A 24270-nucleotide genomic window follows, 5' to 3' on the forward strand; every position below is an offset into this window, starting at 1 on the left:
TGTCCAGATAAAGGCACTGTTTGATGAACTTAATGTTTTGAATAACAATATCACTAATGACTTATTGTTTGAACATAACTTTGTAAGATATGACAATATTTTTAAAAAGGTAGAACAACAGTCAATATTAATTTAAAGAAAAAACATAAGAAATTATTGAGAGATGAGACCAATTATATTCATCAAAAGGTCTATCCCATACTCAAAGGGATGCACAACATGGAATTTGTGCAACCAAATGTCTTCAAAATGAACATGATAAGGGTGGGGTACCTTCTTTCTAACTGATATCCAATTGTAAACATCACCCCCAATATAGATGGTGGAAAGGTTTTTTATGCCAATTTTGATATGAATTTTCCAACTTTAAGGAGATCAGAATAACTTTACAATAATCATAGTTATAATAATACTGGAAATGCTTCCAACAAGTTTTTTTAGCCTATCCCCCAGAATTTTCAGAGAGTGGGAGGAAAACAAGAGGGAGGGGATGCAAGAAGAACAGCTGGAAGTGTTAAGGATCCGTAGGGATAATGTAAATACTGATGAGGAGATACAGATGACACATGGGGGTATTGTGCACACATTTAAAGGATTTAACATTTTCAATTATACTAACTTGATAGTCAGTCATTTCAAACTTTTCATTAAATGGTGGAAATGTGTTCCTGCAGTTACTAGGACTTTACCTGACACTTTAATAGAATTAAAGTTATTTATGAGGAAATTAAACTACAGTTGTCGCATAACACTCCTGATATGGCTGATAAAGGTATCCCATTGTTCTTTTCTAATTTTAAAAGAAAAAAAAGTATTTACAATCCTCCCTTAATCCCACACTGATGATTTTTGGAAAAGCTTGTAAAAGAGAATTTTATGAACTTTATGAGAAGCAGAACATTGTACATTACAATTTAAGTAAATATGGATGCAATGTGCTCCAGGAACTAAAGGAGAACCCATGCTCATGGATTATGAAACCATATAAGGGAACAGGTATTATTATAGTAGACAGGACTGATTATACAAATGAGTTTTCTAATATGCTGTATGATACTGATAAATACGAGTGCCTCAATTAACGAGATAAATGTAACAAATAAGAAAACAGATTTATTTTTAGATGATGCTGTTTTACAGGGTGTAATTTCCCCAGATATTTAATTTTTTACACAAAAACACCCTTTTGTTCCAGTGATTTTTGGGATCCCTAAAATCCACAGATATGTTTTCATCCCCATATAGACTTGATTTTGTTGGTGCAAAATTTGAAAACATAGACTTTAGCTACGTTTGTGGATCAGATACAGAAGGGGTCTTTAAATAATGCGCAACACATTTTAAGAGATTCATGGGATTTCCTTACAAAAATCCAACTACAATTTTTTAATGCACTTGTCGGTTTTTCCACAATAGATGCTGTTGATTTATTCACTAGCATTCCTCATAAGGATTGGCTACAATTATTTTATGCTACTCGCTACTCTGCCCCATTCCCTCCAGTCTGTTTGAAGCATTCCCTTATTGTCATCCTTCCTTTAATCTGTAATGCTTCTTTTACACCTCAGGTATCCCATTCCTACCTGTCTGGCTTGACCTTTTTCCCTCCGTTGTGGTAACTGTAGCCCCTCCCAAATCTACCTACTTCCAGGTCTACTCTCCTCCCCCCTCACCTCACATCCTCTCTTACCCCTTAAAAACTTGTAATCCTTGTGCCGCTTACATTAATAATTTATAGTGCCCAAGCTGCTGAGCGCCCCTGGTCCCCAGCGCCTTTAAGCTACCGTAAGTACAAACAGCAATTTGTATCTATTGTGATACCAGAGAATTTGTCTTCTGTTAATAACTTGATAGTGTGTTTATGACTCACCATAACTACTGAATCCTGTGTACCTGTGCTCTCACCAAATGCTTATTCACTTGTATGGCTCTAAATCAAGTAACGCTTTATGAACTGAATGGTTTTCAACGCGCGCTACGGAAGGGTGTGTTGCCTAGACAATTGTCGGGCTTTTATACCACCCACGTGGAGATGCTACTTTTAAATTCTAACTCTATTTCCCCATGCAGTAGCTTCTCCTGGTCTGAGCTTATCTACATGAATGTCTCTACATCTAGTTTAGCTTAGTTAATTTAAGGGTTTTCTTAACGCTGTTGTAGGAATGTGCGGCTCAGATAACTGAAGGGCATTTAAATACCCACGTGGAGACATGTCTTCTATTATTAACTCCGTTTCCCACGTAGTAGCCTCCCCTGGTCTGGGCTTGCACTGGGAATATTTCGATAAATAGATTGTACAATAGAGCGTTTTCATAAAAACTCCCATGTAGGGTTGTAATTGCTTAGACATGCTTAGGGTTTAATAACTATCTGTGTGGAAACGCTACTTGGTCTACACTTCTTAATTCAAACACAGAGTTTGAATTTCAACTCCATCTCACATGAAGGGATATTTCTCAGAGTCTGCGTTTTGCAAAGTGTCCCTTACTTTCATGGTGGATTTTAAAGCAAAACAATGACTTTAGATTGGTAGCTATATAGTATCTTGTTAAAATATAGGCGAAATGCTGACTCTGCAAATGTTTCATCAGTAGAGATACTGCCTTAACCTTATTATTGTCTTAGCTGAATTAGCGACCGTAGCTAAGGGAGGGTATAGTCGACCCTTTACCTTCACTTGTATCTGTATTTAGACAAATCTGTTATATTTCTGGCTACTGGCTACTACATTTAATAACTGCTAGGATTTTAACTGGTTTATTGTCTCTCAACTGTATGGACTATTCAGACTAAAGTGCTCCATTAGCAGGGTGTTATTAAACACCTCTGTAATTTAATGATGGTATCTGCCTTTACTGTTATTTTGTAACTAAACTCCAAAGGTTACGGCTGAGCTATTTTCCTCCTGCCTATCTGATATGACATGTATTGATTAGTACTTTTTAATTGTGTAACACTATAACTGTGTTGTTTATTATTGCTCTACTATCTGCTTTATATTTTGTATTAAAGTCAATTTTTATTTTCTCCTGAACCTGTTTGTTTCCCTCCATCTTTACCTACAAGTTCCCAGCTCTCTAATGCCCATATCCTGTCCGGGACACTGACTCCTCTGGCCTGACGAAAAGGGAATCATTCCAACCTGCAGTTACATCACAGGGTCTCCTATCCTTGTTCCCAAAAGTTTAAAAGGAAGCAAGAAAGTATGTGGTTTTCCTAAACCTAACAGTAAACTATAGAGTTGTGTTAATTACTGGTAGGTAGTTGAAAGGTAGCTTCTAAGCCAGGACAGTCAGCAGCTTTACCCATTAGCCTGTACACCTTTCCTCCCACTATTTTAAAGCTCATTCCATTACTAGCCTCACCTATTGAACCCCTGAACAGACCTCTCCCTCTTACTTTCTACTACTGCAATATTGATTTGGACCACTAGGTGGGACCCTTACCCAGTTCTAGCACCCTTTATCTATCCCACTATCCCATAGCATCATCTAAAAGTCCTTGTCTTATCTCCAGTCTTGCTGCTATTAAAGCCCACTTTTATCTTCTTACTTCTACCTGTAGCTTTATAGCCTGCATATTATCTTATTTCTCTATCCATAGCATATTCAAATATATTTCCTTGTCCTAATATTGCTGCTCCTTAGCACACTTGTTATCCTAACCTCTCCTCTTACCTATAAAGTTACTTACCTTTCCTAAATGCTTCTTTCGCTGATTGATTTTTTCTTCTTATGCTTCTTCCTTCTCTTGCCTCTACCCGCTCTGTTCGCCTAGGGGGCTCACTCCGCTATCCTACCCAACCCCCAATTACCACCTACCCCCAGTGGTCCTAGACTTATACTTCCTAAACCACTCCCCCTTTCCAAACCAACAAATCATATAATTCTACCAACCTAACCTTTTACACCACACCCATCTTCCACATAACCTATTGTTAGTTCCCATTACTTAGAGTAATATAACTTGCTCTCTTATCTTTACTTCAAATTAGACCAGTCTTACCTATTTATGGCACCTATAATCAAATTCGGCATCATGCCTATAGTAACTAACCATACTTCTACCAAAATACTTCTCATTGCCACACTTGTTCTAACCTCAGCATATCTCCTAACCTCCTTCCAACATCTGAATTATTCTCAATTTCACTATCGTCGTAAACAAACAGCCATACAATCTCTCACTACTTCATACAATCTCTCACTACTTCTCTCAGTCATATAAATATAACATCCATACCAAGCTACCTTCTACCAAAGTACCACAGACTGGCCCACATTAAATACAATACCATAATAACAAGAAAAGGCCAGTACCATATCAGTAACACACATAATCCTTTGCTCAGTCTTAAAAGACAATCCTTAGAAGATGGAGACACCCATCCTAATCCAGGCCCAGCCAATGTCCTAACCACTAATTCTCATACTCTCAATCCCTCTATCCCACTCTTCCCTACCAAACTCCCCAACTCACTCCTGATAGCACATCTCAATATCCGTAGTGTAAATAACAAAGTGGCCCACCTCCATACTCTCTTGGATGTATACTCCTTTGACATCCTATGTTTGACAGAAACATGGTTAAAACCTGGAACTCAAGATAATGAAATCATACCTCCAGGCTACAATATATTGAGACGTGATTGCAACAGAAGAAAGGGTGGGGCAGTAGGAATTCCATTCAAAGATGGCCTAATAGTTACCTCTTCATCCTACACACCTCCTACAGACAATAATGCTGAGGTTCTCATCTCCAAAATTCAGCTCAACTCTAATAAAGCCATATATATCATACGTATCTATTTACCTCCTGGGAACAACAACTGGAGACTAGAAAATATACTTAGCTGGGTCGTTTCAACCTTCCCACAAGAAACTATAATCCTAAGTGACTTTAACATTGATTGGAGGAGCAGCAATACTGAATATCCAACCTCCCATATTAACCTTCATGGCTTCTCTCAAACCATTACCTTCCCTACTAGAATCAAGAAACCAAATAAAAAAGAGACTACCTTAGACTGGATTCTTATTAATAACTTCCACCAAACTTATAATGTAGGAACCTTCCCTGATGATGTAAGTGATCACTCATTGACCTACATAATCAGGGAAAAGATTAATATTTCTCACCCCACAACATACAGGACTGTTCGGAACAACAAGCATTTTAACCTAGGGCTATTCCAAAGTGAACTTAGTGCTTGCAATTGGTCTCCCGTAAAACCCTCCCACTTGAAGAGGCTGTTAAATACTTCAACTCTAGATTCTTAACTATCCTGGACCAGCATGCACCTAAGCATACCCATCAGAATTAAGTCAAAACCAGCACCTTGGCTCTCTAAAGAATCTAGGCAAAAAATCCTACACAGAAATAAAACCTGGGCTAGGTGGCGAAGTACCAAAAATACAGCAGATCAACAACTATTGAGACAGCTGAGAAATATGACCAAAAAGCAATACTCTCAGACAAAAAAGACTTATATTGTAAAATGCAGCAAACACACCAAAATAACCCACAGAGATTCTGGGCAAGTATCAATAGACTCCTATACCCTGGTCACTCCAGTACACCAGCCCCAACAGACGCTAACCACAAAACCCCCCATTGAAACCACTAACACCTTCAATACCTTCTTTACTGAGGCCATACAATCTCTGGCCAGCCAGCTATCCCCTGACAACTCTAGCTTTCTGATCCCCAATACTAGCCCTTTTCCTACATTTCAATTGCAACCCGTCTCTACCAATCTTATTTACAAACTCATCCAAAAACTGATGCCTTGCACTCCATCTGCTGACCAGATCCCAGTTGAATATCTGCAAAAAGCAGCTACATCTGTAGCCTATCCTATATCTATACTTATAAACAGAACCATTAATGAGGGAACCATCCCAGCCATGTGGAAAATTTCTCACATTATCCCCCTACATAAAGGTGGCAACTCAAATGAATACTCTAACTATCGACCTATAGCCCTACTATCCCCTTTAGCTAAAATCATGGAAAGATGCATTCATCATCAGCTACTTTACCATTTAATTCAACACAACATACTAGCTAATACCCAGCATGGTTTTAGGCCATTCCATAGTACCGCTACTGCCCTCTTATCCTTCACTGATTCTATTAACAGAAACCGTAATAATAATATTCTCTCTTCAGCTCTCTTTATTGATCTTTCAAAAGCTTTCGACATGGTAAACCACCCTTTGCTTATAAACATTCTCAAATCACTTTCTCTTGATACCCTAGCTATACAATGGTTTACTTCCTACTTCAGCAATAGGCAGCAAGCAGTGTTTTGGGAGAATAATCTATCATCCCACCTGCCAGTCACTGTGGGTGTTCCCCAAGGCTCTATTCTAGGTCGCATACTAATCTCAATTTGTAACAATGATATGCATTTAGCTATTCGTCAGGCTACCTGTATACAATATGCAGATGATTCTACACTTATCTGCACAGCCAATTCCTCCTCTGAACTGCAATCCCTAACTCAGAAGGTGTTTAACACAGTAGAGACTTGGTTTTTAAAACATCTTCTCTTGAATCCCAAAAAAACAAAACTCCTGCTCTTTACTCCTACCCGTAAGTCCACCCCAATAGACTTCTCAGTTATCTCTAAAAATGGTACCCTCATTTCTCCTGACTACCACCAAACTCCTAGGAATTACAATAGATAACAACCTTAACTTCAACACTGATATTAACAACACCATAAAAACAGTTAACAGAAAAATGGGCTCCCTATATAGGATTAAACCTTTCCTTACTTCTACAGCTAGAACTACTATTGCCCACTCTCATCTTATCTCTACACTGCTCTATGCCTCACCAATTTACACAAACCTAACAAAAAACAACATGTTCAAACTAGCTAGCACCTATAATAACATTGCTCGATTTGCCACTGGTAATCCCTTCAGAATCCATCACTGTCAGAACCTAAAACAATTAGGATGGCTTGAACTACAAAATCAGCTTCAATTTAACCAACTTACCATTGCCCATAAGGTCCTTAATCAACCTAACAAAACTCCAATACTCTCAAACCTCATAACCCCCTATCAAAATCTTAATACCTTATGCTCATCAAATAAACTATTAGTTAGCATAAGTAAGTCCAACAACATGGCAGGTGACTCTCTGTTCTCAAACACAGCTGGAAAAAACTGGAACCTTCTACCTAGTGAACTTACTTCACCTCCTTCCCTACCCCTCTTCAAACAAAAACTCAAATTATTCCTTAGAATGCACTGGCTATGCCCATGCAGTAACCCTGAATAAAATTACACCCCTGTTCTAATACTTCCTAGATTCTACTTTCTTACTACTCAATGTTGTGTAGCATGAATGAAAGCAGGAAAAGAAAAAATACTGTAACGTTTTAACTATTTACTTCTTCTGAATATTTGTCCGAAATTCTGTACCCAGTCATTGTTATGTACAATACAATGTATTTTGAAATATTTGCTATTTACTATTTTATAGTAACCTATTACCTGGTTACTTACTGTCTGTGTTTATTTTTATTGTAAACATTAACTTTGTTATTACTGTTGTGTTCATTGGAGCTTTTCTCCCCGGGCCTCTACTGAAAATGGACATATATCCAGTTAGACTAGCCTGGTCAACAAATGTAAAATAAATACAATAAATAAATAAATAAATACTATTGTTGAACCTACAGATTTGGAAGATTGTTTAATTAATGTTATTGTTGAAGTTATGGAGCTTATTTTGACCAGTAATTATATTTTTTGAAGGTGAGTTTTTTCATCAGATTAAGAGGGTAGCTATGGCAGCCAGTTGAGCCCCCATATTTGTAAATCTGGTATAGTCGCGAGAAAAATATGTTTTAGGTTCAGAGTTTACTAATTATTGATATGTGCAGCGGTAGCGTTGTTGCCTCACAGCAAGAGGTTCTCCCGTTCGATTCTTGGCTGGAGTTCAGGGAGTGCCTTCTATTGTGGAGTCTGCATGTCCTCCCTGCGGTCGAGTGGCATTCCGAAAGACATGCGTGAATGGGCATGTCTTCATTGAAGGTTGGGCGTTGAGCTGGCAACTTGGCACCATAAAAATCTACTGCCAGTCATTAGCGGACCGGAGTTCCGATGTGATGACCCCTAACCTGGAAACGCCAAAAGATAAACAATAACATATATATATATATATATATATATATAGATATATATATATATATATATATATATATATATATATATACTGCCATTGTTTGGATGATATATTTATTTTATAGAAGGATACCAACTTGATTTTTGAAGAATTTCTGACATATATTAACAAAACTACTTCATTTATTTGATTTATTCACACATATTTTAGCAATAGAGTTGATTTTTTACATGTGACCATCTATAAGAATTATGATAACGATTATTTTGGTTCTAAAATTTATAGAAAGCCTTCTTTCTCCAATAGTTATTTGGCTTTTAAAAGTTGGCACCCACATTATATTGTGAAGAATATATTTAAGGGGAAACTTGTAAGGGTAGCCAGGATGTGCTCAGAATAAAAAATATTCTTGCCTAAAGTTGATAAAAATATTTGTCATGTTTTAAGACAGAAATTACCCCCTAAGTTTATTAAATAATATTAAGAAGGTAGCAGTTAATGATTGGAGTACTAGATATACACCCCTTTTTGGAGATGAGCAAACATCCCAAGAAGGTGTGGAGACATCAAACATTCTGGGAAGGAATGATTATACCGATTCCTTAGTTCTCGCCATCAACACTTGCTCTAATAAAATCAAGAACATTGTATATAATGGAATATTTTAAAGGTGAATGATGAGACCTTTAGAGCACTTGGTGGGAAACCTAATTTCGTTTTTAAGACAGCTAGGAATTGTAAATATCGTCTTGAGCACCCTTTAAGTATTAAATCTAGTAATTCTACAGGTATGTCAAGATGTGAGGCATGTAACCAATGTCCTTACATTTTGGAAAAATAGGCACTTTTTTGACAGGTTTCCCTACAATATATACTTAACTTCTGGGAATTGTGGTACAAAGGGGGCGGTGTACTTAGCAACTTGTAAGGTCTGTTCCAGATTTTATGTGGGGAAGACCGAAAGATATTTTGGAAAAAGGATTTATGAGCACTTGTACACCATTTCAAGGAACAACATGAGTAATGCACTTTACAAGCACACTCTAGAGTATAAATCCTCTAAATTTCTGTCTAGACTATTGGAAGTTGCCCCTTGTGATTTGAGAGGAGGATCCTGGGAACTAAAGTTAGAGCAAAGAGAATTGATTTGGCAATTAAGGCTAGGTGCGACTTATAGTTATAGCCTTAATGACCAAGTGTCCATAGCCCCAGTATTAAAGTTAAGGGCTAGTAAAGTATAATGTTATTATAAATAAGCTATTTATTACATATTTTAATTTATAAATTAATATTGGATTTATATTAGGTTGTTTTTAATACTGTAAATAATGGATTAGCATGAAATCACATATTTTATATCTAATTAATGTGCAAGTATTGGTGGGCAGATTAATTCATTTACTTGTTCTGGGATTGGCCATTTTCATACATGTGACAGAACTGTGTTGTACATTTAATTTATGTAGTTCTGAAGAAGTCCTGTATTTATAGGGACGAAAGCACTTAACCTACGAATCATGTTAGAGTATTTTTAAGTATTTTGGTCTCAGCCCTGCTCTTTACAGAAGTGATATAGAAAATCTTTTGTTTGTGGGGTTGTTGGTACTACATGAGCCAATGTGTGGATTTTAGTTCTTCGTTTTTGTTTGGCAGACTGCACGGACACATGCATTAACTTTGTTTGGTTTTGTAGTTGCGTTTAATTTAACCTGACATGCTTAAACTGAAATTTCCCAAACAAGCAGCCTTTGAAAATCCTGACTTAGAATATTGCTATATAACATTGCAACCTGTGCTGATTGGGGTGGAGGGAGGTAGTTGCCTCATTCCAAATATTACAACTATATATGATATTCTACTAATGTCTGCAACATTACAGTTGCCATATAAAGTTAAGGGACTGCTTAGGATTTATTCTGATTTCTTACTTATCAAGGTATTTTCTGCAAATACAACTTTAGGGTCCTGCACGGAATCAAAATATCTAATAATAGCACTCTCTGTCACCTATGAACAATGCCAGTTTAACCCCAAAAGTTTAAAAACTACAAAATGCTAGAAGTCTTTAAATATTCAGATTTCTTGGTATCTATAAATATGTACCAGCCAGGCATTTCAGCAAAGACAGAAACACAGCTGTAGGTTCATTTCTGACTCAAAAGTATCATGGATCAAAAATGGCTGGAGGTTGGTAGGCCTTGTCAGAGATCATTTGTTTCCAATCTAAACATAAGTGCACAACTTCAAGTAAAGGATACTGAAGCCTTTATTATACAATAGCAGATCCCATTGGAGTTTGCTGCATTACAGTCTGGAGGCAGAAACAATGCATCCCACAAATGAGTCCAGTGGCAGCACAAGGCAATAAAATGCTGTTTCTATTGGAGAATGATTTCACCTTGTTGCCCCTACCACTCAGGCAGCAAGTTCATAATGCAGAAGTGGAAAAAACAGACATGCATGGAGCTCACTAAAGAAGAAGAAAAGACCCAATGACACACATAAAAGTTCAAATGCCATATTTTAATAGATTTACTTCAAAACTTAAGTAGAAATTCAACTGCAATTCGGCCAGCCACAGTACCAGTTGCACAAACTAGACTTCATCAATGCACTACAAATGCATAGACACTTTCTACATCTCAAATACATCTCTGCTTCACTCATATGAATGCACAAATGCAAGACTTTCAAGGAGGCCAGATTATACAATGTTATTATGTAAAAAGGAAAAACACTCCTTTCTAAAGAATACTATAATCCATGGCAGGAGTATGGGTAAGTTATATATTTACTCTCAATAGTGGGCTCTAGTTTGGTCACTTAGACTGCACTCTCATGATACAACAGCTCACCCCATAGTTGGTAAAGCATAACTTACTCACATCCCACCACGGTATGTTCCCAAATCTGTCTGAAGCAAACTAAGCATTTAAACTTTTGCTGTTCCTACTTACAATCCAACCAAAGTCATCTTTATGTGTGAATTGACAATCACTGTGAAGTAAATAAAAGGGTTTTCAAAGCCAAAATTCACAGAGTTTTCATCAACTGAACTCTGGACTAGATAAAATGTCTGGAGAAACACAAGCACTTAACTGGTTACTCCCCAGGTATTTTAGTTGCTAGAATTACACCTGATCTGCTCAGTGATCATTTACACATATTTGCTGACTGAAAGCACCCCAAATGTTTTCTAGCAACCCAAATGTTTTTTATCCCCCAGAACTGTTCTCATGTCTAATGCAATGAGTTATCTCTGCATATGTTTGTTTGTCTTCTTTTAACTGGACTAGTCTCTGTTACTACTTTTGTCCATCTTGATGATGCATAATAATATTTTTTTAAGTGAAATATTTTAGATATTCTAAACCAGCTTGATCCTTTAGAGAAAGATAGAATTAATGGTAAATACAGCCCTGGATCTTCTGGCATAGAAGTAGCCATTTAGCTCAGTGAGCAGGCTGGTCCAATGTAAATACAAAACTACCGAGTTTCTTGTTGTTTACCATGCAATGACAGATGTACTGTAGTAATTACTGAAACCAAGATACCTTTTTTAATTACTTAAAAAAGTCTCAAGTGCAATCCTAAGGAGTTTTAAAAGAGAAATCTCTGAAAATTTCTGGGAAGTTCGAAACTGAATTCTAACTGCCTTCTACTGCGTGTTCTCTACACCTAAGACCAAGATTACATCAATAGATGACCTCCATACAAAAAAGGTGATCTTTCAGAAATTATCATTCTAACTGTGAATGAGCTAAGAAGCCCTTAACAGCTATTAAGCATAACTGATCAATGTAGTGACCACTGACACTCTCATGCCTTAATTTGTTTACCTTATTACTGCTTTACTGCTAATGTTGTCAGAATGTTGACTAACAGTTTATAAAAAAGGAAGGTGCCCAGACTTGGGAAGAAGGTCATTATTACTGTTATTCTTAAAGAAAATCCAAACTAAAAAATCATTGGAAACTACAAGCATGCTAGTCTTTTAGATCAGTAGGTAAAGTGTTTAAACTGGCTGTGCAGATATGCATTTTCAAATACTTCTTGACTAATTCTATATTTTAAGATATATGTCGTATTTTTAACTTCATCATGGTGTTGCTATAGACCTGCTTAGTGTCAATGACCATTTAAGAACTCATTCTAATAAAGATAATCCTTCTGCTACTGTCATGCTTTTTACATATTTCTAAGGTATTTTAAGTTTTTTTTATTATTGAGGTAAAAGATATTTTGGACCACATTTATTTATGGCTTGGATGATTTCTAGGAATTTTACATTTAGATAATCTTTGGTTCTGCATTGTGAAAAGCTCTAATGTCACCTCTTATCCTAGAAAGGTTACAATAATTGTCCTTCAGGTTTCACTCCTGGTCCATTACTCTTTTGATTTTTACTAATAATATATGACAATGTTTTAAGGATTTTTTTTGTCCGAGTAAAGTAATAGTTTTGTACTGCTTCCGGTTTCTTCAGACACTGATGTTTTAAATCAGCCAAATCTCCACAAAAGTGTTGAAGATCTTAAAATGTGATTCAACTTTTGAACTGGATCTTAGTCAAAAGGTTCCCAAAAGGTTATTCATGCACAACTATGTCAAATGACTTTACTTAGGTAAGCCTAACTAAGGTACTGGGAAACAGTACATTAACACTTAAAAGAGGCTGATGATTCAAAATTACAGCAACTAATGAAACAACCATTTGTACAATATATAAAATATATAAGACTCACTTTGGATAGAGACTCAATCAACACATTTAGAAGTTAATGGTAAAACAAATCAAAGTCCTAGCTTAAAAATAGCATCATACTCTTTGATCAAGGGTAAAACTACCCACATTGTGTTAAGCTCAAAACTACTCTTAGTTCATCAGTTTTGTCAAAACTTTCATAGCCTAATACTAAAAATGTTTAGAATCTAAGGTTAAGCAAATAGATTTGCTACTGGCTCACTTTATAAGACTTGGCACTTTGAACTTTAAAACAGGATGGTTTATTGTACATAATAAAATTCCTAACTGCATTATGTTTTAACTGGGGAACGTCATTACAATTCTGTAATCTATTTGCAGAACTCTGTTTATATTAATCCCCTTTTTCCTTCCCTATATTCATTTTGCTGCATCTCCCTGGTCCTTATTACATATACCAACAAGAGCAGGGAGAGTGCCACTAATGGCTGGAAAGTGACAAGCATAGGCAGTAACAATAATGGGGACTAAGATATCTACAGAATGCATGTTTTGCCATTATCTATACATATGCAGCTGCAGTCTAATAAGCATCTGTAGCAGTGGATCATGAAGGCTATTGCCACATTAAATGGGACTCTTCGTTTGGTATCACATATCCTGGAACACAATGGTAGGATGATGCTGAAAGAGACCAAATCAGACATCTGGTAGCTATGAAGGGGAAGAGTCCATCTGTAGGCATGTAATCACAGGCAACATATAAACTATCAGTTCACAACAGCACTAGCTGTCTACAATGGGATCTGTTGTCTGTGACCTAGCATGTGGAGAGCATGTCAAACATGGCATGCAGGTGAGTGTGCTTAGCCATAGTATCCCAATAACATACACTATAGTTACTGGTGCTGTCACCACGTGGGCTGCAGGCGGTAGCCCTACAGTCTCACATATAGTGCCCGGCATGTTTCAACATGGTGGACTACCCGGCAGTTGTGCCTCGTCATGCATGTTAGCCCCATAGTCTGATATATGTAGTCCAGCTGCACTCACAGATGTAGGCTCAGTTGTCTTCAGGAGTGAAAAAAAATATTCTGTAACTGCTCCATGTTTGTAGTGAGGTGGTGTGCTTATGGTATCACCTTGTCAACCCTCTGTGGCTGCTTGCATCACATGATGTAACTTACATGGTTGTTTAGATTTGCTTCCATGGTTCTGCCTGTGTTTATTTGTGCTATAATATCCTTGGTGTGACCAGATGTCTCTATAGATAATGGCAGTGGTGTAGTAAAACATGAAATTCAGAAATAGAGGAGGTGTCTGATACCACAGGTTACCAGGATATGCTCATGTCTGCATACTCTGGATTTTGATATTGTCTTAGTAAATGTACCAGAGTGGTGATAATTTTTCTGTGTCTGTGCTGTAACATCCTGAGAGTGTGCCCCTTGTGTATGCATAGATGATGATTGTTATGGGTAATGTGGTAAAGCTTGATGTTTATAAGCAAAGGTAAGATCTTATGCCACAGGCTTTCAGAACATGCATGTGAGTGTGATTTCTGAATTGATATTATGTTAACCGTACCAATGTGTGATCACCATATTGTATGTGTCTGTTCTGTGGTGTGCTGATATTGTCCTGCTGCCTCTGCAGATAATGTCTCTCACGTCTATGGTGGTGCAACACATTATCTTTATAAACCAAAGTAGTGCCTGATGTCAGAGGTGTGCAGGATATGCATGTTAAAGCATTCCTAGATTGCTACTCTTATGCCAACTATACCAGTGTGGGTAGCATTTTTTTTCTGCATACTTTTAGTACCAGTGGCATGCCAAGGTACATCATTTTGTACCAGATGTTGCCTTGTTGTTAGCACATGGACATACCACAACTGTCCGCCTCCTGCAAACTGCTGTTTCTGATCCTCATGTAATTCAGTGCCATTCTGTTTATCACACTATGGCTTGTTAGGTTCAGGTGTCTGGGTTCTTAAAGTAAGCTTCTAACACCCTGAACTGGAAGATCACTATGCTGTTGTATCATACTGTGTGTGATGATAAGAGGTACTGCCAGTCAGGCCAGGCGAAGTAGGACAGTGGATGTATGACTTGTGCCACCACAGCTAACTGGAATTTTGTAAATAATTATATGTCATTTGTATATCAAACTGATTTGTACAGATGCTTGTGCTGAAAATATATCTGTGAGGTTTACTTGTGTTAAAATGCATCAACAGTGCACCCTGCTGGAATGAAAAGAAATGTACTTGTATTGCAACAACTGAATGGAATGTATATGTTTTAATAGAGGATACTGGGACAGCAGATGTTAACCAGCTAGCTTACTTTAAGAAAAATAAGGAACATGTAAATGGGCTGTTAAACTATTAAACTGCACTCCACAGTGCTGAACAGGACTGGAGACAGTGGGTCTGGAAGAAGCCTTTGTTCATTAGCTTAGTAAAATAGAGGGGAAGCCCCAGGCACTGCCATAATCATTTAGATGTGTATTGTAGCCATCTATGCTAAATTTCTGTTTCAGCTTCAAAGGGGGATACTGTGAGAAACTAGAGTCACGTGACCAGATGAGGTCATTCTGCAAGCCATCTTGGATATTATATTTTACAGGGAGTAATCTCTGAGTATTGAATATTCTGTTTTGGGGAACGTGACTAGAAAGACTGCTCACATATTTCATTGTGCCTTGCTCTGTCAAATAAGTTATTAGGGAATAGTAATTATCCTAGATTCAGTCAGGAATACAGCACAGCTTAGTCTATAGATTGTTTTTCTTTATTTGTATGAATCTGTCCGTCAATGTTATTTTCAATATCTCCTGTGATTTGACCTCTATGGTTTACTGTAAATATAAATTTAGTATTTTCTTGTGCTGTTATTATTTATTATTAAATATATTTAAACTTTTCATTGTGGCTGGTCCTTTTTAGAAAATATTTAAGCTTTGAGAGTATTTGCACATATTTATTTGGTGATAACTCTGGCCACTCCCAAAAGCCTTACTGTTTGGTCAACATTACCATTTGTATTAGTATTAACTTCACTCAGCATAATTGGATACCCTTTTAAGAGCCTTATAGTAACTGACTGGTGACAGTGAATCTGCCTTATAGTCTGGGCAAAGTTGGTAGAGCAGGTAATCTGTGCCAACTTTTCCCAGCTGTGTGTATGTGAATGTGTGTGTGTGTGTGTGTGTGTGTGTGTGTGTGTGTGTGTGTGTGTGTGTGTGTGTGTGTGTGTGTGTGTGTGTGTGTGTGTGTGTGTGTGTGTGTGTGTGTGTGTGTGTGTGTGTGTGTGTGTGTGAAAATTAAATCTCAAAGAGTGTGTGTCAACTACTTGGGGCATGGACACGAAGCACTGAGTTCACAAAGAGGGTGCTGGAGGACTTGGTTTGGACACTCGGCTGAAGACCTAACACTACAGCTGTACCAGTAGGGAGTCTGACTGGGGACCTGGAGGGAGACATATATAGAGAAATCCAGACCCAGAGCTGTGTGTGCCCTGTGTGCTCTTAAGGGAAATTGTGTTTGATAAAGAGAGGTCTGAATCTGGAAATACTGAGTGTATCCATTTGTATTCTAAGTGCACATCCCTCTCCAGTGTCAGTGGTGAGGATTCAGGCTCCTTGATTACTGGCCCAGCATGGGGATGTCACACTGTGCACTAATCCATGAATGGTGACCATCTGAGCTGCGTTCACAGATGTATATTGCACACCATCCTTAGATGTGTTTAGGCACTTGAGTCGTGACTTCAGCAAACCAAACATTTACTCTATTAGGAGCCTTCTCAGTGCATGGGTATGCTGCACATTATATTAATGGGGGAATTCGGGGTGATGAATAGGTGTCATTAGGCTCCAGTAGGTTACTGCTGGCTCCTATAAATCATATACAGAATTAGAGGCCAATCCTTATGTCCTTATTTTTTTTAGGCCTAATATACATATACAGTTGTGCGGCTCTGCACTTAGCTATCTGGTGTATATCAGGGATATCATGTGTGATAAGTCTTAGTCACTGTGTCAGACAACACAGTGTTTTCCAAATAAAAGTATTGTGCGCACTTAATGTGACTGTCTCCATTCTGGCTGATGTATTAAGATGTTAGTGTAGTCAGTGGAATGGTCCCTAGCATGTAGTGAAGTTGCACAATCCCAAAGGGGTCTCCATGACTGCATGGCACTCAGGTGATGTTATTGGGATGTTTACGTAGGTCTCATCCAAGCATATATGCCAGGAGGTCACTGCGAAGCTTAGATCAGTCTCCCAATTTCCCCAGAGCACTGTCTGGTTAAATGACTTTCTCAAATCCACACAGTAGGCAAATGAAGGCTGCAGAAATAAAACCACTGACTACAGTAGGTGGCTTTTTAACAGCCCATAGCCTTAATCCTCTCTACTAACCACCAGACAATTCATGAAAGTCAGAAACATGTTTGTTCTGTAACATGCTGTAGTCTATGACACTCCTATTGCATCACCTATATGGTGCTGGGAAGTACCAGATGTAGTTACGCCCAGTGACAGGCAGATTTTCATTTACTTTACAGCAAATTCTGTCATGAATGAAAGCATAACACTTGCTCAGTTTTTTAGCCTTTGACTGAAATGCTCTAGCCAAATGGAATGCTCATCCAGTTTTCACTTCTGCTTTATACAGGTTGCTGCAAGGGATCAGTGGATTACAGAATCAGATGTACCCTGCAAGTTATGACAATATGCTACTGACTTCCTTTATTTGCATACTTTGCCCTAGGCAAGTTTTATGGCATTGCCACTGGGATGAAATGTCCACAGCTTTAGCACTACCACTTGCCCCAAGCATAATTTGTTCTGGAATCAAGCCCATTAACTTAATGCAGCCTCCTTACAGAAAAAAAAAGAAAATACATCTGTTGTTGAATAAATGTAACTACTTATGAATGATACTGTGGAACAGAAATCAAATCTGAGGCACTGAATAAAAGAACACATTTAGAAAAATGACTCTAACAAATCTTAAAACAACAGCTAATATAAAATAACTAACCATTTACATCCAAACCAGTTAACTTCCTAGAGAGGGGATAGATGACAGTCTCACAGAGCAGTCAGACTTATATTGGCCATTACTAAACATTAGGTTAACTGCTTTCAACCCATCATTACAACGCATTAATTAACCAGGATTTTAGAGACATAAGTTTAAATGCAGAATGAAGATTGAAGAAGTAATGTTTCAGAATGCATATGTCCTGCTTTCCCTACTTGTCCCCTTGGAACGTTAATAACAATATTGTCTATGATGACACACATCTGCACTGATGAAACAAGATAGAATACTTCACAAGCTTTTCTATAATGCCTTTTATACTGTAGTGAAATGTGTGAGTTATGCTAAAAATATATTTGTATGTGAATATGATTCAAAGAATCTGTGCATAGAATGATACGTGAGATAATAAGGTGCCTCCTTTCTTCATAGAGGCTCTCTTGTCCAAAATAGCTTCTTTTGAATTAACCACTGGTACATTAAGGAAGGAAGACACATAATCTGCCAACTGAAAAGCCTTGTTCCTAGTGAGCATCCAAATCGATATGCATTATCTGAGTGGGTAACTCTTTCACAAATGGGATTTTTAAGAACCCATTCTGTTAAACTCAGTTCATATTATGGGCAATTTGACAACAGTACTTAGGATTTAATGGCTATTATTAATACCATGCATCAAGGAAGCTGATGTCATGGCCCTAATCTTGGCATCACATCAGAAAGAATGCAGAGAAAAACTTAGGTAGACAACTAAGACAGCTTAACAAACCAGATAAATCTAATAAAAGTATATGCAAGTAAACACTAATACAGCTGAATAATTTACACCACTAGCTTATGTACAAAAGTCTTGAGAAGCACCTTCATGCATCATTACTATATATATCAAGGGTCCAAATGTAGTGTCCTGCACATGGCAGACTTAGATTATAAATCCTGCACTGGGAAAGGCACTGATCATCCTTACTCTAATAAATGAATGCTTAGCATATTCAGTTCATATGTACATCATTATTCAAGAGCTCATGTATGTGCTTCCTTCTTTCTCACACGTCCCCACAACTCAAGTGAACAAAAAAGTAATATAGATCAAATTTAATAAAGATGTTTGGAGGGGAAAAAAGTAACATAGAGCAGTAAACCTAGTATTACTGGCTGCAGTCTGCAAAAACTCCACAGTTGTTGACGTCTGTGTTTTTCTTTTTCTTTTGTTTTTTTTTTTTTTTTTTTTTTTTTTGCTTACAGATGTTTGTAAGGTATATCTCAGAGACATTGTATTTAATGATGGCCTTGATCAGTGTGGAATTAAGAAGGGTAAGGAATTCTTTAGAGTTAGAAGAAATACTCTGCAATCAGCTGGATTTCCTGACTATTGGTGAAACATGATAATCAAAGCAGAGGGAGTTATTTACCCATGTTCCAAGGTCTCTCATAAAATCTTCATTTTGCAGTGGAGCATTTTCTATACTATAAGCTGGGTAGAGGGTTTGTTAACTAAATGCAACAATACTACATTTTTAGCATTTAGTTTTAGCCCATTTTCAGGGTATCACATGTAATGCTCCATAGAAAAAGCAGCCCCCTTCATCTGCCCCAAACCTTTCTCTAAATATTTGCAACCTTCCTTTCCAAACTGTGATACCCATACTATAAATGTAGTCTTCCATTCCACCATTTGTCTAGCTCCTCTTTATTTTTACTATCTATTTGTTTGACTCTAATGGCTTCATAGTGTAATTCTCCTAATTTATCAAGCAGAGGAACTCTCATCTATTGCAAACTTAACATTACCTCTCTTAGTAGGCCTTTTTTTCACCTTAGTTCCTCCAAAAGTAATAAAGTGGGATGTATCCCTTTCTTTGTGATTAATTATTTTAGAAAATATTTCCATATCATAGCATAGTATATTCTTTCCCTTCCTTCACAGCACCTGTGTAATTATACTCCTACTGACCTTCCCCATAAACTTTTGAGTGGGCCCTACTAGTATTGCCTAAAATATAACATAATGGAAGAACAAACACTTAACCACTTGGACCTTCTGGTCATACTAATATCTGATTTTTCTTTCTCAGCATAGTTGTCTTTATTTTCTCAACCGCTTTACCTTATAAGCATATGGTATATTCTTTTAATGTTGACTCCACATTAAATCCCTGAAGTTTAATCCTGTTACTCACTCCACATATGCAGATTCCATGGACACAAGCGGGCAGGTGCAGAGGGGGTGCCCTTGCATTCCCCTGGATTTTGACTTCAAAATCATTTTGTCACGTAATCAAGGGCACCAGAAACACAGAGTGAGAGGGGGTGAGCTCCTCCCACTTTTACAGCTGTTGGCCAGGAGGCTTTAACAATTAAAAAAAAAAAAAAAATTTCTTTTGAAATTTGTGAATGCCTAACTGGCTTGGTCCTAACTGAAATGGTCTGAGGACCAGTCTGTCTACTGGTCTACAAGGTTAATAAATAAATTGATAGATAGCAGAGAAGTTTATATATAAGGCCTTTTAAGTAGGCTATTTAATTAACAGTAACTATGTCCCATTTAAAAGTTAACAATGACAAACTGAAGTCTATAGCACATTAGAATTGTGAGATTAAAATATTCATTTTAACTTTTGTTAATTTGTGAAACACAAGATCCTTTGTTTTGTAGTGTCAACTGCATCCTGTGTTTTTCTCTCTCTCTCTCTCTCTCTCTCTATATATATATATATATATATATATATATTGCCCCAGTTCAGATTTGCTGGCTCTGGGCCTGTTTGTTTTTGCAGAGATTGTTCTGAGCACGACTAGGCCATCTTGAATTAGAAGAAGCCTTTCTTTACCTTCGTAGCAGGATTGTGTTGATTGTCTGCTGGCTAGTGGGGGCCGGTTCTTTTTGTGCTTTTTTTAAGTTGTCTAAGGCTGTATCTTCTGGTATTTAAGCCCTAACTTTGAGAGGATTTCTGTCCATACACACTGAGCAGAGTGGAGGAGGGGCATTGACTACAACTCTGATTAGTGTTACCACCTGTCCCACTTTGCGAGGGACAGTCCCTCTTTAGGCAGTTGTGTCTTGCAAAAAAATTGAAAAAAATGGCAATTGTCCTGAGATTTTAGGACAAAAATATTTCCTACATTTTATGTAATAGTTACATAAAACAGTTATTCTGTATCTGAAACACCTAAATGTTATAAGAAACAGAATAAGCAACTAAAATGCTATAAGAATAAGCTTTTATTTAGGCAAAAAAGTGAAGTTCTGTCCTTTGTACTGGCCATGGGTATGTTTTGCTCTGCAAAATCTGACGTTTGCACCAAAAATGTCCCACTTTGGGCATTTGAAAAGGTGGCAACCCTAACTCTGATCTGTAATAAGTATCCTGTTTTTTTGGCTTATTTATACTGGTCATTGCTTCTAGCAATTTATATATAGCACTTTTTATTGCCTGCTGCATACTTTTTACTGTATTTTATTGATATAACTAATCTGCACAGGTAACTAATTTGTTTCCAGTTAAAAGCATTCTGTAGAGTCTCCTTGCTCCTTTATCTGTTTAAAAACTTTCATTTTGTGGTTCACTGCTGTCATGAAGATTTCTGTAGTGTTTACTGTCTAAATGAGTGTAGGCTAATAGCTTTAGTATTGGTCCCTACTCTCCCTTTTGGTGTCTTGTTGTTATACTTGGTGGCTTTGCAGTTGCCCGCCACTACTATAAATTTGATCTGGGACACTCCTCCCAGTCTAGTGTCATTAGCTCATTCTACCTAATACAGAGAGAACCTCTGAGAAGGCCTTCTGTTCCTCCTTTCTCCCTTTCTTTAAAAAAAATGCCTGAATCTCCTTGATTTCTGACTGTGCTTCTCAAACATTTTGGAAATATCGAGTATATTTTAGTGCATTTACTAAAAATGTATTTGCCTTAATATTGCTATAACTCAAGTGCTCTAGGTTGCACTGCATCTGAATTGTTTAAGTGTGTTTTAGCTGCTTTTCTGTATATATATATATATATATATATATATATAGAGAGAGAGAGAGAGAGAGAGAGACTTCTCTGTATATGTAGACTAGCTACTTATTCTACTGTATTACTGCCTCTTAAATCATTTTTCAGTTGTGCACTTGCCTTGCTTCATTTAAAAAGTTTTAAATTGCTAATATTATAGAGTTTTAATTGCATTTACTGTTTAGGACTACACACTCAAGTGTGTTAGCCTTTTCTGTGTTTATTGACTGTATTATTGCATTGTTTAGCCTGTTTTAGCTACTTATTCTACTGTATTACTGCCTCTTAAATCATTTTTCAGTTGTGCACTTGCCTTGCTTCATTTAAAAAGTTTTAAATTGCTAATATTATAGAGTTTTAATTGCATTTACTGTTTAGGACTACACACTCAAGTGTGTTAGCCTTTTCTGTGTTTATTGACTGTATTATTGCATTGTTTAGCCTGTTTTAACCAAAAAACAAATACTATCTTGTTTGCTCGTTTCCCACCTTTCCTAGCCAGTATAGTTCAGATCCCAGGCTTTGCTTGTCTCAGGACTTTATTTTCTGTGTTCAGAGCTATCCAGACCTTGCTGTGGTACAGGGAAGTCCTACTGCTTATCAGTGGGAGTGGTGAGCATTGTATTGCTTATCTAAAACTAGAGGAGTGGTTTCCAGCTCTGAAATTGTAATTTTATCAGCCTTTTTGGGCTGATTTCTATCCCTTTCAACTTTCTAGCTTAAAAACGCGTGTGTTTGTGCATTTTTCGCATCGTGCAGCACCACAGGGCTACGGTTAAACTATTCCAGATGCTAGAAAGTCTGCTCTTCACAATTTCCCTTAGAACTAGCTGGTTTCTCAGTAGTAGCACTAAATTCTGAACCCCTGTGACTAGCACTTGCTCTAGAACCTTCTGGAAAGCACTAGGAAGCCTGAAATTGATACAAGCACTCAACTCTCCTTGTCGATAAGGAGAAATTAATCATAGGCACTAAACAGCCTATAATTGCAAAGTACCTTGCAAAGGTAAGGGAAAACAGCTCTTGTACTTTACAAAAAAAGCACCTAAGCAGGCATGTCCAAAGCTCAGCTTCCAGTGATTTCTCCTGTCCACCTGGTGAATCTGGGCATACTGGGGCATTGCAGCAACTGCCTCATGTACACAGACAACCTTCTCCTCCTGCCACCCAAAACTACAACTTGCAAGAGATGGACTTACATAGCCAAACTGGAAGCAAAGCTCTCTCCAGCCAAGATTCTGCTAGACAGTCAAGAGGAGAAGGTTAACACCTGCACTACACCTCAAGCAACACATAGCCCTTCAAAACCCACACCATCAACACCCACACATAGCAACACTAAACCCACATATGCAGAGGCCCTTAACATTAACTTGCTCAAGCAACAAGGACTTCCGAAGCTGAAACGCAAACAAACACCAATCACAACCAAAGTGACACATAGCTCACAACACCAGTGTGCCACCCAACAACAGCCCCTAAGGCAAGACAATGTACCCAGCACTTTAGTCATAGGTGACTCTATAGTCAGGCACACTGATGTCTCACTCAGCAGGCTGAACAAGGAGAAAATTACAGTCAGCTGCCTGTTGGGTGGCAGGATCCACCACATAATGCATGCACTCAAGTCACTCCACAACAAGTACAAATACGACTCTGTCATTGTCCATGTTGGAATGAATGACTTGAGACGTACCTCCCTGGACTACATGAAAAGAGACATGGAAGAGCTCTCAGATCATGTGGCCTAGGCAGGTATGACCCTAGCCCTGAGTAGCATCCTGCCTTCACCCAGAATTATACCACAGTATAAGGACAACATGATTGACTTCAACAATTGGCTAAGCTTCTGGTGTCATTCAAAGGGGATCCAGTATCTGTCTGCCTGGGAAGACATGATCGACAAACCACGATGCTTTGCCAGAGATGGTCTGCACCTGTCACCCCTGGGATTCAGGTTACTGGCTAAAGCTCTTGCCACCCCTATAGTGCCTTTTTTAGGCAAGGTTCAAAGGACAAAACCACCACTGTAACAGATACAAGCATGCAAAATCTGAAGGTAATGCTATTCAATGCTAGAAGTCTAAACCTCAAAATGTACTCTCTCGAGGCACTCCTAAAAATGGAGAACATCGATATCTGTGCAGTAACTGAGACCTGGTTCAAGGCTCCAGAGAGAGCACCCCTGCAATACCAGGCTACAACTCTTACCACACTTTTCGGCCACCAAACCAAGACCGAAACACTAAAGGTGGATGAGTGTCCATATTCACCAAAGATATTCACACCTCCAGGCTAGTTGCCCAACACAATGCATCTGAAATTCTCTAGGTGAAACTAACACTTGGTAAGACTGCAATCCAAATTGTAG

At 37.8% G+C, this 24270-nt stretch overlaps 1 protein-coding gene across 1 annotated transcript in view; it reads left to right on the top strand.

Moving 5' to 3' along the window:
• The window catches only part of ASCC3 (activating signal cointegrator 1 complex subunit 3), a 4485173-nt gene that overhangs the window by 49565 nt on the left and 4411338 nt on the right, over positions 1-24270 (top strand). Inside the window, exon 3 of the mRNA XM_044069284.1 lies at positions 19150-19218. Coding sequence (XP_043925219.1) covers positions 19150-19218 — 69 coding nt within the window. The remainder of the gene's footprint in view (positions 1-19149; positions 19219-24270) is intronic.

This window comes from Protopterus annectens, chromosome 1.part0 (assembly GCF_019279795.1).
Source record: "Protopterus annectens isolate FY-2018-M chromosome 1.part0, PAN1.0, whole genome shotgun sequence".
NCBI classification, from domain to species: Eukaryota; Metazoa; Chordata; order Ceratodontiformes; family Protopteridae; genus Protopterus; species Protopterus annectens.